Source organism: Oryctolagus cuniculus, chromosome 6, assembly GCF_051225735.1.
Source record: "Oryctolagus cuniculus isolate XC-2025 breed Fujian yellow rabbit chromosome 6, ASM5122573v1, whole genome shotgun sequence".
Lineage (NCBI taxonomy): Eukaryota > Metazoa > Chordata > Mammalia > Lagomorpha > Leporidae > Oryctolagus > Oryctolagus cuniculus.
This window is the reverse complement of record NC_142872.1, coordinates 129,567,709-129,585,524: the sequence shown is the minus strand read 5'-3', so window position 1 is coordinate 129,585,524 and position 17,816 is coordinate 129,567,709. Positions and strand designations below refer to the sequence as shown.

The following is a 17,816-nucleotide window of genomic DNA, read 5'->3' as shown; positions in this document are numbered from 1 at the left end:
TAAGAAATGCTCAAAAGCTAAATAACATAAATATGTGAAAAACTGAATGGTAACACTGCATTTTAACAGCATTCTTTAATAGAATACCTCTTCTACTAGATACCAGAGAAACCACTTAACACATATGTTCAAAATTTAACAACCTTCACCACAAAAACAAAACCACTGGCAATGTGATAGGAATTTATAACAAAGAATCCTCCCCAACTAGCCAACCTAATACAAAGCATTATCAGCAGTTCCAAAATACAGCTTATTTAAAAGTGGTTATTGATCTACCCTGCAGAGAGAAATACCTTAGACCTAGAAAACATCTCCTGCATGTTTCATATGAGCATGCATGATTGCTAATTCCATTTTCTAAGGAATCACATATGAATAGATAGCACAATCCCTATATATGCAACGTAATCACTGCTGTGTTCACAAAGAAAAACCTAGCTGAGATTTTAAGTTAATTACTTACTTATGAGAAAAGGGAAGAATGAAGCAGCCCAGTAACTGTGTTATGTTTCAGAGGCAAAGCTAGTTAAATTTAAAATGCTTTTTGTGCTTTGAAGTAAGCTTATTTTCTTCTTAGGATCAAGTTAGGATACTACATAAAATTTTATATTTATGGTAAAAAAAGATAACACCCATATAATACTAACATTTCAATATAAAACAGTAATTTCAGATATTCAACATCATCATTTTGAAAAAAGCAATATTAAAGAGAATATAGTTTAGCTTTACTCACCTTGCATTGTTCAACGTTTGTCCAAAAAGCTCATTTTGTAAAATATTTGGTGGGGATGAAAAAACCCCATGAAAATGAGATAAAACAGAATTGCAGACCTGGCGCAATGTCTCAAATTGCATTTTCTTTTTTTTTTTTTTTCCTTCTCTTATTTTCCCTTACCACCTGTCTTTAAAGTCATCTATTTGCAGACACCATCAAATAAAAACATGCCAATCAAGTTCCATATTTCTCCTGAGCTCTGTAAAAACTGTGCTTAAATGAGCAGAGGTTGATAGTTAATTGTACAGTCATTATTCTTCTAATTCAGCCGGAGAAGATTCAGTAGTCGTGCAGCTTTCGGCTTTCTCCTGACTGTAGCAAGAATTCTAAACAGCAGTAAGCTTTTGGGCATTCCCAGCTGAAGTGTGAAGCAGAGCTGCTTTCATGTACTCTACTCATATTTCTCTAAGCCTATTAAAAACACGCAACGAATAGATGCTGTCGTCAGGAGTTTCAGCACATCTGGCTGCCAGCAAAAAATTACAGAAGTAATAAAAATGGGAATAAGGTATCTTCCCAACGCTACTACTGGGTAAGAGGAAGAGAAATTATGCATTTCCCCAATCTCTTTCTCTCTTCTGAAAAATGAGTAACTCCTGCAACACAGCACCTCTCTTTAGTTGCTGCATAGGACCAGAACACTCTAAAAATAAGTGGTAGATCCTTCTTTTGATATCATGAAGCAATAAAAACATGATAGACAATAGAGATTTTATAACCTACATTTATAATGTCAATTCTAAAGTGAAATGCATGCATTTCAAAAATATGTACTTAGTCATCTTAATTTCTTATTTAAAGTGTTTTCATTGTATTTTTAAAGGAAAATGAATAATATCCAATCTGGTTCTCTTCTAAAGGCTACACATAGTGACTACATGGTTAGTCAAGTAATTTTTGGAATGAATTATTCCTACCAATTAAAATTCACCTAAACAATATACATTAAACAAAACTTTTACATAGATGAAAAACAAACAAGGAAACAGACACACGTCAACTACTATTAATTTACTTCATAGCAATATTTAGAAGAAACTATTTCCTGAAGGTCCCCACAGTCCTAGAATATCCCTACATCATCATCCATTCTCAGCAACTCTTTTTCAGATAAAATCTTAGGCTATTCTACATCCAAGTGCATCCACCCTGTTAAGAAAGATCTCCAAGAGTAGTGTGGAGACCAAATTTTAACAATCAACTCACTTATGGAGATGCTTACTAGATGTATTGATCTTTGGAATATTTAAGATTCAGCCCTTTTAGCCCTTCTTTACCTCAATTCTTAGCCATAACCCTCTCTATCTCCTTCCACATATATATTACTATCAATAAATGGACACTTAAATGAACTAAGAAGCTTCTATAAACTGGTGAATTGTTGATATGAGTAAACCAATGACAAAGAATAATATAAAGTAAACATGTAATACTGAGATGTTCAATTACAAGTTTTCCTCAATAAAGAAGGCCCCATTTTGATTATTCTCTATTATTTCATATTTTTACAGGTGCACATCCATTTATTTGCACGCTCACATTTATGAATACATAAATAATATTTCCTATTATTTAAGTATTTCTAAATTTATCTCTTTACTATCCATAAAACATATGTTTTAATGCTACTATCATTTTATAAATAAAAAGAAAGCCTTTCATGAATTAAAGATCATAATGTAAAGGAAGTATTTGGAATGAAGTTCTTTGCTTTAGAATGCATTTCCTACACCTCTTCCCTATCATCCTGTTTTCTATATAAGTGTATATATGTATGCATGCATTCAAACACAAATATACACACAAAGCACAACAATTGTAAATAGGCCAGTCTATATAGATGAATAGGCAAATAACCTACAATGTCAATTTCTACAAGTGGAAACATAGACATCTTTTAAATTCTTATTTTCAAGTTACTTTCACAGTTCACACTATCAATGATGGAAAAACACATTTCAATGTTCCCCTTGTGGGTAGATTTCATTTCTATAACTAGTCAAATGCACGCCTGCCAAATAAGAAGGTGATCATCTGCAAAACACTGGTTTTCTTAAAAAGCAGGTTTCTTAAGTGTTTCAAAACTGGATCTGAAGGCAAGATCATAGAAATAGCTTCGAAAATGGGGTAAGCAATGAAAATATCACTAGAATGAATTTTATAAATGGATTATTTGAACAGTGAACAATATTTCAACTTCCTCAGAGATTTATTTTCCAATTCTCACTGTACAACACTCACACTACTGATCAGCTTTTTCTTAGTTCCTCAATGTCCCAGAACTGATTTCTTCCACCTTCCCACCCCATCACCACATTTTACTTATTCCTACTCATCATTAAGAGTTCAAATGTAACTGTGTTATAAAGATTTTCTATAACCTTTTTGTACCCCTATTTTGTATTTTCCTTATACCCTGCACTTAACACGTCATAGCATGGGGTATAAATCTGTAAAATCTTTACTCGAAAAAATGTTTATTGTCTCAATTCTATGAAATTAAGCCCTGCATTCTGTCTTACTTATCTAGCACAGGGCCCAGTAGAGAGTAGAGATAAAATAAACATTTGTCAAATAAACAAATGTCTAAGTTTTATTGAAGTCAATTATTTTTCAACCATAGGCATAGATTGAAAAGGAAACAAACTTGGGCCTCCCTTTAGTTCTTAGCTTCTTGTTTGTTTCCTTAGCCTATCATATCATACAGTAATGCTCATAATATATAATATTCACAATATATAATATAATGTTCATGAATTATAATGTTCATAAATAAAAGAAGCACCAATATTTACAACCAAAAAATTTGAGGGGTTGGTGCTGCAGTATAGTAGGCTAAGCCTCCACCTATGGCACCAGCATCGCATATGGCGTGGGTTGGTGTCACTGCTGCTCCCCTTCCTATCCAGCTCTCTGCTTATGACCCAGGAAAGCAGTGGAAGATGGCCCAAATGCTTGGGCCCCTGCACTCACATGTGAGACTCGGAAAAAGCTCCTGGCTCTTGGCTTCCAATAGGCTCAGCTCTGGCTGTTGCAGCCATTTGGGGAGTGAACCAGCAGATGGAAAATCTTTCTCTCTGTCTCTCACTCTCTCTCTCTGTAACTCTACCTCTCAAATTAATCTTTTTAAAAATGGTGTTTTAGTTGAACTTTATAATTTTTATGAGTATACTATTAGAAAGGTTGTTTACAGTTAACATCAGTTTTAGATTTTCTATATAGTGCAGGCTAACAAGTAATATTGGAGACTTCTATGAGAACAGAAAGAACCTTCAAATTCAAATGGCCTGTAGTTTAAATCCCAACTCCAATGCTAATTAGCCTTGTTACCCCAGAATGTTAACGTTATATATCTGCACTATGATTTCTTCAAATACATAGTCAGCTTCATCATTTACCTCAGAGTTGTTATTGTGAATATTAAAACATGTTAAATGTATAAATGCATTTGAAAATTCTAAAGTACATATTCTTCGCTAATCATCTTACTATGAACTATTTAAGAAATGAAATTACTGGAACCTGAATTTTAAAATTATGCTTAGGTATCTTGCTAAATATTTAGAGTTTTATTTGCACAATTCCCTAACTATTAGATGCTGGGATATGACACTTAATGATTATCCTTTTCCAGGAAAATTAGATAAATTCAGAATGTTGTCCAAGTAAAATCACTCCATGTTTACACTGAGTCCTTCGGAAAGGTATTAACTCTCACTAGTGGTATGGTTGGTGGCAACTGGTTTCTCAGTAACTGTTCTATTGGAATCTAGCATCTCACTAGAAATAACAGAACTAATAATAGTTCTCACGGAACAGGTGTTAAGAAAGTTTTTGGCATCAAGGTAATTTCATTCAAGACAATATCTAAAAGCCTGTCAACCTGAAAAGGTTCAATCTAAAAGCAATTAATAGGGGCTGGCACCGTGGCTCATTTGGTTAATCCTCCACCTGCGATGCCGGCATCCCATATGGGCACCAGGTTCTAGTCCCGGTTGCTCCTCTTCCAGCCCAGCTCTCTGCTGTGGCCGCGGAAGGCAGTGGAGGAGGCCCAGGTGCTTGGTCCCCTGCACCTGCATGGGAGACCAGGAGGAAGCTCCTGGCTCCTGGCTTTGGATCGGCACAGCACCAGCCATAGCAGCCATTTGGGAAGTGAACCAACGGAAGGAAGAACTTTCTCTCCGTCTCTCTCTCTCACTGTCTATGATTCTACCTGTCAAATAAAAAAAAGCCATTAATAAGAATATATTTTTGCCTATTGAATTGTCAAAATATTGTCCAGAAAATGGATATTCTCATATCATATTTACAGGTAGAAATGTACATTGCTATAACCTTTTTGAGGAATACTTGGCAATATGTTTCAAAAGGCTTTAAAAATAATCAAAATATGAGAGAACACTGGAACATTATACAAAAAGTTAATATTATTTACCTCTGAGTAAGGACATTTCAGATTTTTTTCCATTACACTTATTTTATGCACTAGCCACAAAAAAGCCACAGTTTGGGGCCAGTACTGGGACATCTCCAGTAAAGCTGCTGTTTGCAGTGCCGCATCCCACATGGGTGCCAGCTCAAGTCCCAGCTGCTCCACTTTCAATCCAGCTCTCTGCTATGGCCTGGAAAGCAGTGGAAGATGGCCTAACTCCTTGGGCCCCTGCACCTGTGTGGGAGACCCAGAGGAAGCTCCTGGCTCCTGGCTCCTGGCTTCAGATTAGCACAGCTGCAGCCATGGCGGTCAATTTGGGAGTGAACCTGGGAATGGAAGACCTCCCCACCCCCCCGCGCGCCTCTCCTTCTTGCTCTCTTTCAAATAAATCAATAAATCTTTAATGTAAAAAGCCCAAGTTTAATCTACATACAATGAGGGGCTCTACAATTATACTGAAATCATTAACCATCTTCATATTAAATTTGATGTTGGTCCATGAACTTTTGCCAAGCAATGCCCAAGTAAATAAAATATTATTTATTAATTTTCTTCATATTATTTATATTGCCATCCATTAGTAATGGTCTCTCCTTTATTAATAAGTCCCTAGGAGCCAGCACTGTGCTGTTGTGAGTTAAGCATTTGCCTGCAGTACAGCATCCCATATGGGTGCTGGTCCCAGTCCTGGCTGCTCCATTTCCAACCCAGCTCCCCGCTAATGGCCTGGGAAAGCAGTAGAAGATGGCCCAAGTGCTTGGGCCCATGCACCTATGTGGGAGACGCTGAGGAAGCTCCCAGCTCCAGGCTTCGGACTGATTCAGTTCCAGCTGTTGTGGCCATTTTGGGAGTGAACCAGTGGATCGAGGACCTCTCTCTCTGTTTCTCCCTCTCTTTGTCTGTAACTCTGCCTCTCAAGTAAATAAATAAATAATTTTTAAAAAGTTCCTAAAATCCTATAATACATGAAATTTTAATCAGTACCATGAAAGATCCAAAAGAGAAGGGAAGCCAAAACTTAGCACTAACTTCTTTATACCATCCTCAAAAATATTTTCAGTGAAGCCCTTAAGTTAAAATTATTTAAGAGTCTTGGTTTACAAATGCCTAATGGCTGTTAAGCTATATATCTTAAAAATCTATCACATGGGGCCAGAGCTGTGGTGCAGTAGGTTAATCCTCTGCCTGCAGCGCCGGCATCTCATATGGGCGCCGGTTCTAGTCCCGGCTGCTCCACTTCCAAACCAGCTCTCTGCTGTGGCCTAGGAAACCAGTAGAAGATGGCCCAAGTCCTTGGTTCCCTACACCCATGTGGGAGACCTAGAAGAAGCTCCTGGCTCCTGGCTTTGGATTCGTGCAGCTCAGGCCGTTGCGGCCAACTGGGGAGTGAACCATCGGAAGGAAGACCTTTCTCTTTGTCTCCCTCTCACTGTAATTCTACCCCTCAAATAAATAAAATATCTTTAAAAAAAAAAGAATCTTTAAAAAAAAAAGAATATTAACATAACTTGAAAAATTAAATGAAAGAATCAAAATCAGGAGCCTATTCTCTACTAAATTAATGATAATACAAGCCTCTTACATAAGACACAATCACCGATGACATTTTTATAGTCACAAAGATGTCTGGCCTTAGTTTTCATTCTTAAGAGTACCAAAATGTTTCTATTAAAATTTTCTACATATGCAAAAATCTAAACATAACTCAGCTAATGAATTACTGAATATATACAATATATATACAATATATATAATCCATAACATAAACCTCTAAAATGCTAAAAGAATTTTTGTTATCTTTAAATATATATCTATATTCCTATCAATATAATAGAAACTGTATCAATTCTTCCACTGCTTTCTTCTTGTTTCATTGACTATCTGAAGGACCTGATTAATTAAAATGCTAAGGATTATAAGAAAAATAGTCCAAACAAATATTTTTAAAAACAGTATCTTCCTATGTTTTGAGAATTAAACTTTTCTTTTATAAATATTTCCCTGAGATAAGGATCATAGAACCATTCACCTCTGGGGAAAAACAACAACAACAACAACAAGGAAATAAAAGGCTGACAATGGTATTCCTAACAAAAAGAGGAAAGAGAATGTATCCAAAAAGGATAATTTATCCTACCCTTCAACTTTGGATGAAACATACAGTATATTCAGGATGGAAAAGAAGAAGAATGGACAAACCTAAATACACACACCAAAAATCTATAGTGCATCTAAACTACTAGTACATTTATTTCTAGTCACAAATTCAGATAAAAATCAGAAAATAGTTCAAAATACAACAATTTTCATAACAAGTTTCTAAAACTTTGTTGATACCAGTGGGTTTTTGATATACAAAAAAATTCTATGGTATGTCTCAGAGACAGAACCCTGTATATATCCCTAGCTCTAACCATGAGTCTGCTAAACAGACTCATAATGCAGTTTCTACCATCCAAATATGAAAGAAAAAGAGAGGCATACTGAAAACCAGCACAAATATATGAAAGCTCCACCACCATTACCATTTCTCTGACAATTCTGTAGGATATAAATATGGGGATGCCTATCCTTCTCTATTTTCCCACCAGCTGCATTATTCTGAGAGGTATTACAAGATTGTTTCAATAGTCCAGTACCACAGCAGCTCTTGCCAGAGCACTGTTCCCTCCTAAAAACAGTAGCATAGATATCTTTCTCATTAGATGTAAGAGTCAGGCAATAGGATATCAGATCTAGATTGAAGCTCCATGATGAGAATGCCCAGAGTGACACCTAGAGACTATGCCAATTAGAAGAGAGAGCCAACATCTCTGAAGAAATCTTTTGGTAAATCTTTCCTGTGTTAGGACTGCTAGTATGAAGTATATATTCCATTGTACTATCAAGAGAACTACTGGAAGCAACACAACAATTTCAGGGAGCTATATCAACATGAATAAGATTCATTGCATCTCTAATAGTTACATTAACCAGGCGCCACAATAAAAAAAATGTTTATAGTCTTTAGGACTTTAAAGACTCAGATCTAAGCTTACAAACTGCCTCCTCAAAACACTTCTGCTCCCTAGTAACTTCTAAGATCATTTAAATCATTCAGTGCATTGAATACTGTTATTATATGGAAATATTAGAAATAATCATTTACACAACAATAAATGTGTTTCAGCAAAATATGGGAGCAAAGTGAAAGACTATACAACCATATAGGCCTCTAAGAGTTCCCATCTTTAATTCCTTTCTCTCATGTAATTCCTTTTTACTTGGAATATTACAAAAAAAGGAGAGCATGGTCTTCTCTGCAAAGACAACCTATTTCACAAATACGAATATTTGTGTCAACTTTGACATCAGCTATCATAAAAACTGCCTTAGAAGCTTTAAGAGGTGGATGGGTATTGGGATGCAGTGGGATAAGCCACTACTTGCAACACTCAGAGCCCAAATTGGAGTTGAGTCCTGGCTACTCTGCTTCTGATCCAGCTTCCTGCTAATGAACCTGGGAAGGCAGCAGTTGTTGTTTTAAGTATTTGGGTCCCTCCAGCCATGGTGGAGAACCCAGATAGAGATCCTGTCTCTTGACTTCAGTCTGGCCCAGCCCTAGCTATTGTAGGCATTTAGGGGAGTGCATGGAAGGTATTTGTTTGGGGGGGGGGGGCACTCTGTCTTTCAAATCGATAAATAAATCCTTTTAAAAAAGAAGAAGAAGCTTTAACAACATTAGGCTATGTTAACCGGCTGAGTGTAAGTGAACAATGAGGAATCAGAAGTTACTCTTTTCCATGGCCTACCTTCTTCTTCCTTTTTATCTTTTTCTGTCCACCTCCTTTGGTCAGTCAATATGCCCAAGAGAGCACTGTTGAACTCCTACATCTACTTCTAAAGAGGCTCAACTTAGAGGCAATAATAATGAAGATGATTCCAGTGGCCTTTTTTTTCTTCATTCCAATTTCAGTATAGGCAAGTCTTTAGAAAGCTACTGAAGAATGAATTGATCAGTGTTAGTACTGTGATAAAGGTGCAGGCAACTGTTTAGTCCTCAAGCAACAGCTTTAATTGTCTTTAAAAGGTTTCAAGCAGAGGACATCAGTGATTGGGGGTGGAGGAGATTGAATTATGTAGATTAGTTGACTAATAAGCTCCCTTTAAAATTTTATGCTGAATTCAAAATATCTTCCACTCCTATCATGTTGTAGTTACAAAAGGGATTACATCAGGCAATTATCTCAAATTTCCCTGGATCTCTGCCGCAATCTGTATTTAGTAGGACTTTAGGTTCCTGCCAAATGACTTTGTCTATATGAGGAAGTACCCAGGGGATATCACATGTGCTTCCACAGTTCTCTAACTCTTCCACTCCTACATCCTCTTCAATGGAATGTGCTGATTATAAAGCCACTTAAGAATGAAGCTTCACCATTTGCTGGTATCCACAGTATGTATTCCAGTTCCCAGCCAAAGGTGGTTAATCACAAGACTACAACAACTCGGGCCGGCACCACGGCTCAACAGGCTAATCCTCTGCCTGCAGCATTGGCACACTGGGTTCTAGTCCCGGTCAGGGCAGCGGATTCTGTCCCGGTTGCCCTTCTTCCAGGCCAGCTCTCTGCTATGGCCCAAGAGTGCAGTGGAGGATGGCCCAAGTGCTTGAGCCCTGCACCCGCATGGGAGACCAGGAGAAGCACCTGGCTCCTGCCTTTGAATCAGCACGGTTCGCCGGCTGCAGTGCGCAGTCTGCGGCGGCCATTGGAGGGTGAACCAACGGCAAAGGAAGACCTTTCTCTCTGTCTCTCTCTCTCACTGTCCACTCTGCCTGTCAAAAAATAAATAAATAAATAAAAGACTACAACAACTCAAGGTGCTGTTTCATGCAAGTACTGGGAGAATGAACCACTGTCCGAATTCATTCATTCAACTTGTATTTTTGAAGTACTAATTATAGTCTCCTAGGCTTCTAAGTATGATAAGCCCACAGGAAGAGAGAAAAAGGGATATGGAGAGAAAGAGGGGGAGAATGGGAGAGGACGAACACAATCTCGGCCCATACTGGAGTTTCAATCTAAAGTCTAACAAGGAAGATAGGTACTAAATTAGTAATTAATTGTATACGTTACTGAGGATTATGATTAGAAATGAAAAAGAACTTGTAACTACAGTCCTGAAACAGTCTCAGAGTTCAGAAGTTCAGAGGAAGCTCTCCTGGAGAAAGAACCATTCAAGATAAGAACAATGGAATGATAAGCCTTGGCCAAGGCAAGAGTGAGACAAAGGTCAAAAGATGGCTTCAATTATGGTATAATTAAAGAACAAGGACAATGCACGGAGAAATCAAGCAACTGGAGTAGGAACAAGAGCCACATCCTACAGGATATGAAACAATGTTGACATTTTGATTTTTAATCAAGTCCATGAATAATTTTGTGTTTTGCGTTAACAACCCTACTTTGAATCAACAAATTCACCAAGTCCTAGTGGTCAGAATGAAAAAGACTCGGAAATGAACAAAAAATAAAGAGAAAATACTACCAAAAACATACCAACATGCCATCTTACTACATGGAAATGCAGAGATATCAGTTAGACAGCTAATACAATTTTTAAAAAAGCTACTGCAATGATCAAAGCAATATACTCATTTGTTTGGATTAAAGTGATCACAGTAAGATGGAAAAAAACTAACAAACTAGAAGGGTAGATGCTAAGTAAATAGAACATGGTGACTGATTGTCTATGGAGATATGAGAAGGTCCAGAAAGGAGGAAAAACTTAGTCTCAGATTTCCCAAGCAGAGAGTCTTAAAATTTGCTGAGACAGAGAATGCTAAAGGGGATGGGGTAGATTGAAGGAGTTGAAAAGGGAAGATGATGAGTTGTTAAATTTGAGGTACATATAAGACAAAAAAATATGGATATGTAAGTAATGGATATTTGGCACTAGAGTTCAGAAGAAAGCCTTAAGCAGAAGATACAACTTAAGGAACCATCAGCATGTTAAGTAATGATGTCAACCACACAAGTAGATGACATCTTCCTTACAGACAATTCAGAATGTAAAAAGGAAAATAAGAGGTTTAAGACAACATCAAAGAATTAAGTTCCACATTAAACCATCAGATAAACTTTTAGGAGAAGCCAATGAAAGAGACAGAAGAGGAGTAGCCACAAAGGCAGAAGGAATGTTAAGAAAGTGCAGTAGCTGGCAAATCAACAAAAGACAATTTTTTAATAAGAAATTATATGTTCAATTCTGTGTTGATACATGTCATCTGGAATTTGAAGAATTGCTGCTTATAAGCCTATTCTTCCAAACAGTTCTCCTGAAATTAATTCTTTTGGCCTGAAATCACTCAATACATAGGATCCAGATCTAACCTATGAAAATTGTCTAGGAACTTCTACCATCAAGTCCCTCTCCTCCCTTTGCAAATGACAACGAAACAAAATTTTCACTCTTTATTCAACCAAAACATGAGCATGCAAATAAACTTATGTAAATATATATAGATATATATCTTTCAATCCAATCCTAAAAAATTTTAAAATACAATTTTCTTGGCCCTTAGAAATATACAGTGATCAAGATTAATCAGAGATCTGTGAGTGAGATCCCAGTGGAAAGAACGGGCCATCAAAGAAGGAGGTACCTTTCTCTGAAGGGAGGAGAGAACTTCCACTTTGACTATGACCTTGTCTAAATAAGATTGAAGTCAGCGAACTCAAAAGGCTTTCATAGCCTTGGCAACTCATGACTAGAGCCTAGGGAGATTTCTGACGCCATAAACAAGAGTGTCATATTAAGTCAACAACAGGAGTCACTGTGTACTTATTCCTCATGTGGGATCTCTGTCCTTAATGTGTTGTCCAATGTGAATTAATGGTATAATTAGTACTGAAACAGTATTTTACACTTTATGTTCTGTGTGGGTGCAAATTGATGAAATCTTTACTTAATATATACTAAATTGATCTTCTGTATATAAAGATAATTGAAAATGAATCTTGATGTGAATGGAATGGGAGAGGGAGCGGGAGATGGGAGGGGTGTGGGTGGGAGGGAAGTTATGGGGGGGAAAAAGCCATTGTAATCCATAAACTGTACTTTGAAAATTATATTTACTAAATAAAAGTTTTAAAAAAAGAAATGAAAGGTGAGTATAATGTAAAAAAATCTGTCCTATCAATTTTCTTTTTCTTAAGATTTATTTACTTGTTTGAAAGTCAGAGTTACACAGAGAGAGGAGAAGCAGAGAGAGAGAGAGAGAGAGAGGTCTTCCATCTGCTGGTTCACTCCCCAGATGGCCACAACAGCCAAAGCTGCGCCAATCCGAAGCCAGGAGCCAGGAGCTTCTTCCAGGTCTCCCATGTGGGTACAGGGGTCCAAGGACTTGGGCAATCTTCTACTGCTTTCCCAGGCCACAGCAGAGAGCTGGATCAGAAGTGGAGCAGCTGGGTCTCAAACCAGCATTATAAGGGATGCCAGAGCTTCAACAGGGTGTTAACTAGCTGTGCCACAGCGCCGGCCCCTGTCCTGTCAATTTTCTATCTGGCTTATTCTTCTATATAACAGTTCCTTCCTAAAATATCTAGTTTATTTATTAATGGGTCTATTTTCAAAGTTCCTTGACCCCAATGCTATTTGAAATGGTAAATAATTAGCATTTATTTTAAGTGTGAATCAAGTCAGCAATGATTTTATCACTATATTACTTCCTCATCTAAAACAAACCTCCCTTGATCTCATATTGCAATCGAGGTATTAACTCTTGTTTTCTACTCCTCTATACAGCAAGTTGTTTGTAGTTTCTATGGCCATTTTCTCATTTCACATCCTTTCTCGATCTATATTAATAAACTTTTTACCTCTAATACTCTATTGAGATTGTTCTCACCAATGATTTACATATTGTCAAATTCAATAGACAATGCTCTATGTTTTTTTAACATGACGTCCTTGTAGCATTGACATAAATATTATGCTGTCCATGTCTCTTAGATCATATTTTCTCTTCATTCCTGAAACATGTTTTCCTGATTTTTCTCCTGCTTGGTGGTACTTTTTTTCTTCAAGTCTTTTGCTAGATCTCTTAGAGAGCTAACTGTTGAGAATCCTCAGGGCACTTTTTTTCATTCCTGTGACCCTTCCTATTCTTTAACTATAGGTTCTCCCTTGGTGACATAGTGCCATGACTTTAAATATTGTCTATATATGGTATCCTTGCTTTTAATTTCTTCTAAAACTCCAGACTCATTTCACCATATGTCAATTTGACAGCTCCAAAAGAAAATCAAAGGGACATCACCAACACAACATGTAGAACAGAATTCCTGGTTTCCTCATTCAAATTGTTGCTCTCCAATTTTACCTGTCTTAGAACACCATTATTTACCTAAGTGTTACCCTCTTATCTTCTTTTCTTTCACACTCCACATACATATTCATCCATCAGTAAGTTCCATAAATTCTACCTTCAAAATGGGAAACAAAAATAAAAAGTAAATATTGTTTTAAAAGAGACACAAATCCATCAACATTTTCTATCTCAACTAATACAATTCTAGTTAGCTCCCAAAATTTCTCTCAAGGACTACCTCAGTAGTCTCCAACCTGCATGAGTCTTATTCCTTATAATCCATTCTCCACAAAACACAATGACTATATAAAATAATAATAATTATTATATTTATAATACTAATAACGTATGTTTCTTCCATACTAAAACCTTACATGAGGGGTAGGCATTTGTCCTATTAGTTAAAACACCTGGCTCATGGCTCAGTCCTGGCCATTGTGGCCATTTGAAGAATAACCAAGTGGCTACAGGACTGATCTCTCTATCCCTCTCTTCCCCACACCATGCCATTATGTCTTTCAAATAAATAAATAAATGAGGTTTTAAAAAAATACATAAAATGTAAACTTATGTTTAAAGTATTCCAAGATTTTTTTAAAATAAAATGTAAATTTATGCTTGTAAGTACCCCTCAGAATTTAAAAGAACTACTTATGTTTTGGACATAAACATAATATCAAAATCTAGTATTATCTGAAAGAATGAAACATTAAAGCAAAGATCAAAATATGTCTAGAAAAAAGAGGGAGATACTTCAAGCACAAAGGTCAAATTTTCATAACTGTTCTCATTATGATTCCAATTCTCATCAAACAAAAGAAACCAGAAAAAAAAAACATTTTAACACATTCCAGACAGAATTTTCAAACTATACCTCAAAATTTTCAACTATGTTAATAAATTTGTATCAGTGAGTGTTAGATATGTGTCACTGAACTGAAAAAACAGTTGTTTTGCATCACAGTAATTTTGATTCCCTACCCTCTATAGTCTTATTATCTTTGCTGTATAAAAATATACCAGAAATGGGGCCAGTGCTATGGCGTAGTGGGTAAAGTCGCCGCCTGCAGTGCCGGCATCCCATATGGGTGTGAGTTCAAGTTCTGGCTGCTCCACTTCCAATCCAACTCTCTGATATGGCCTGCGAAAGCAGCAGAAGGCAGTCCAAGTCCTTGGGCCCCTGTACCCATATGGGAGGCCCGGAAGAAGCTCCTGGTTCCCAGCATCGGATCGGCACAGCTCTGGCCATTGTGGTCATCTGGGGAGTGAACCAGCAGAAGAAGACCTCTCCTTCTCTCTCTCTGTAACTCTTTCAAGTAAATCGATAATAATCTTAAAAAAAAATAACAGAAACTTTTTATGATCCATATAACTAAAATCTGTTAATTCAGTTCTATCAACATAAATCAAGTCTTATACAGAGAAAAGGAAGACTACAGTGGCTAAATAAATAGAATAAATGGGAAGTCAATAAAAATTTGAGGATATTAATGTGGGAAAATAAGTTGAAAACTAACACCTAAGAAATAAACAAAAAAATGTTCATGTGGAAATACAATAAAAGAAAGAAGAAAGAAAAATTGAAGGGGTTTGTGTCAGTAGAGAGGGGAGGTCACCCTACAGTTTAATTTTCCAGTTCAAGCACTGTGTAATTAGGTAAGCACAGTGAGAACTGTTCCACAAATAACCTTCAAACCAACCTTGAAAGACCTTTTTCCAGACAAGGCATTCCAAATCATACCTCAAAACTTCCAACTGTGTCAAATAACATATACAACTGAGTCTCAGGTATATTACAGAAATAAAAATAGTTGATTACAAATAACAGCAATTTTGACTTTAGGTTATTTTTTCTGTCAGCTCTTCGAAAAAAATTAGTGTAGCCATGGATTACTAAGGAATAAATCCACATGATTCTATACTAATGTCATTAATAATAAACTGCATTCCAGAACTGAGAACAAGCACAATTTATCTTGTATTCAGATATCCTGAGATACACAGGACTAATTTCCTTCTTCAGGATTCCTAGGGATAAAAGCTATCACACAAAATTAAAACAAAAAAAAAAAAAAAAACACTAATAAAACATTGTAAAACCACACACACATATAAAAATGGATACTTTATTAGACAAATCTATACATCTCTTATAAATAAAAAAATACTATTTCAAAACTCCTAAGCTTTAAACCTAATCTCTCAATGGTTGCTGCATATTTGTAGGTAAATGTTACTATCAAAATATGCCAGGATTACTTCAAGGAAAACTATTTCTCAATCTGCTAAATATTAAACATACTCCCTGCTATTCAAGGGGGGATGTTTTGCATTTGCTTATTGTGAAGAAAAGAAATAAGTAACAACAAAGTTGAGGACAAAACGCAGAAATAAAGTGAAAAACAGGCAAGAAAAGATGACCATATACAATTAAATACTCTATCGGTGGAGAAAGTGACTATTAAAAATTTCAACTCAAATCTAGCAGTTCTCAAAAGTGTAATCCAGTGACCTCAGCAAAGTTTCGAATGCCTTTTCAGAGGATCTGCAGGTTCTAGACTATATTCAAAATACTAAAATGATATGTCTTTTTTACTCTCTCTCATAGGTATACAATGGAGTTTTCCAGAGCCTAAATTATCTCAAGATACTGAATACAGAAACTGTCCTTCACTGAATCAGACACTCAGGTTATTTCCAAAAAAATGTAAAATAATGCCATTTTCTCAATAGATTTTCTTCTTTTTGTTTAGTTTTTAAACATACTCTAAGAATTTGTTAGAAACACTTTGTGGAAAAGTGGAATAAAAAGATAAGGGGTTTTTTTTTTTATTAAAATCCACGCATACTTTTTCACAATACACATGTTTCATGAAGATTCGTCACATTAGCTTTCCATTATTGCAAAAGATATCACAATTTTAGTGGCTTAAAAAAGATACCTCTCTGGCCAGCGCCGCGGCTCACTAAGCTAATCCTCCGCCTTGCAGCGCCGGCACACCAGGTTCTAGTCCCGGTTGGGGCGCCAGATTCTGTCCTGGTTGCCCCTCTTCCAGGCCAGCTCTCTGCTGTGGCCAGGGAGCGCAGTGGAGGATGCCCCAAGTGCTTGGGCCCTGCACCCCATGGGAGACCAGGAGAAGTACCTGGCTCCTACCATCTCGGATCAGCGCGGTGCGCCAGCCGTGGCAGCCTTTGGAGGGTGAACCAACGGCAAAGGAATACCTTTCTCTCTGTCTCTCTCTCTCACTATCCACTCTGCCTGTCAAAAAAAAAAAAAAAAAAAAAAACCTCTCTGTAACTCTTTCAAATAAATAAAATAAATCTTTTAAAAAATTCACTAAAATTTATTAAATGTTATATATTTTTCCTTTCTCTATATCAACTTACTTTAAAGTGACAAAAATTATACATATTTATGAGGCACTGTGTGATTTTTTGATACATGTACACATTGTACAATGTTAAAATCAGGGTAAACATATCTATTTCCTCAAAATCCTTTCTCTTAGCTTTTCTTTTAGAAAAAAATAGGTAATGTTTTACTATTATCTGTGGTCACCCTAATGTGCAGTAAGACACCAGAACTTCTTATTCCTATCTACTATAACTTAGTACCCATTAATCTACCCAATCCTTCTCTTCCTCCTCCTTTCCCAAGCCTTCAGTAACTCCTACTCTAGTTCCAATTGTTATGAAATTAGCATTTTCATAATCCACATGAGGGTATACCAAAAACAAGTCATAGAAATGGAATTAAAATCCATGCCAAGCTTCTTCAAGTTCCATGCCAAGTTCTTCAATCCATGCCAAGCCAGTTCAAGTCCCAGATGCCCCACTTCCAATCCAGCTCCCTATTAATGGCCTGGGAAAACAGCAAAAGATGACCCAAATGCTTGGGCTCTTGTACCCAAGGGGAAAGCTGAAGTGGCTCCTGGCTTCAGATCGGCTGGGCTCTGGCCATTGAGGCCATTTGGGAAGTGAACCAGAGATGGCAGACCTTTCTCTCTGTCTCTCCTTCTCTCTGTAATTTCACCTCTCAAATAAATAAATAAAATTTTGAAAAAAAAAAAAAAGAATTAGTGAGACATCCTCCAGGATGAATTTAGCTACAATAGCTCATAAAATTGTGACAGTAAAAATGTCCATATGCTTAATAATAAATAAATAAGCTAAACAACTCTATATCCATTGAAGAAATTGAATTAATAGTTGTTTCTTCAAAACTTAGCTACAAGAAAACCCCACAACCACAA

At 36.6% G+C, this 17,816-nt stretch overlaps 1 protein-coding gene across 47 annotated transcripts in view; it reads right to left on the bottom strand.

Annotated features, from left to right (window-relative positions):
- RIMS2 (regulating synaptic membrane exocytosis 2) overlaps nt 1-17,816 on the bottom strand; it is a 718,020-nt gene that overhangs the window by 437,685 nt on the left and 262,519 nt on the right. For 4 of the 47 annotated variants that reach the window (XM_051844723.3, XM_051844724.3, XM_051844727.3 and 1 more), the window contains exon 1: nt 740-1,424. The exons of 30 other annotated variants lie outside the window; for them this stretch is intronic. In XM_051844723.3, the coding sequence (XP_051700683.1) occupies nt 740-861 (122 nt within the window). In that variant the 5' untranslated portion in view covers nt 862-1,424. Of the gene's footprint in view, nt 1-739; nt 1,444-17,816 lie in introns of those variants that run through there. 13 more of the 47 variants (XM_051844717.3, XM_051844716.3, XM_089336438.1 and 10 more) reach the window with 12 other exon arrangements.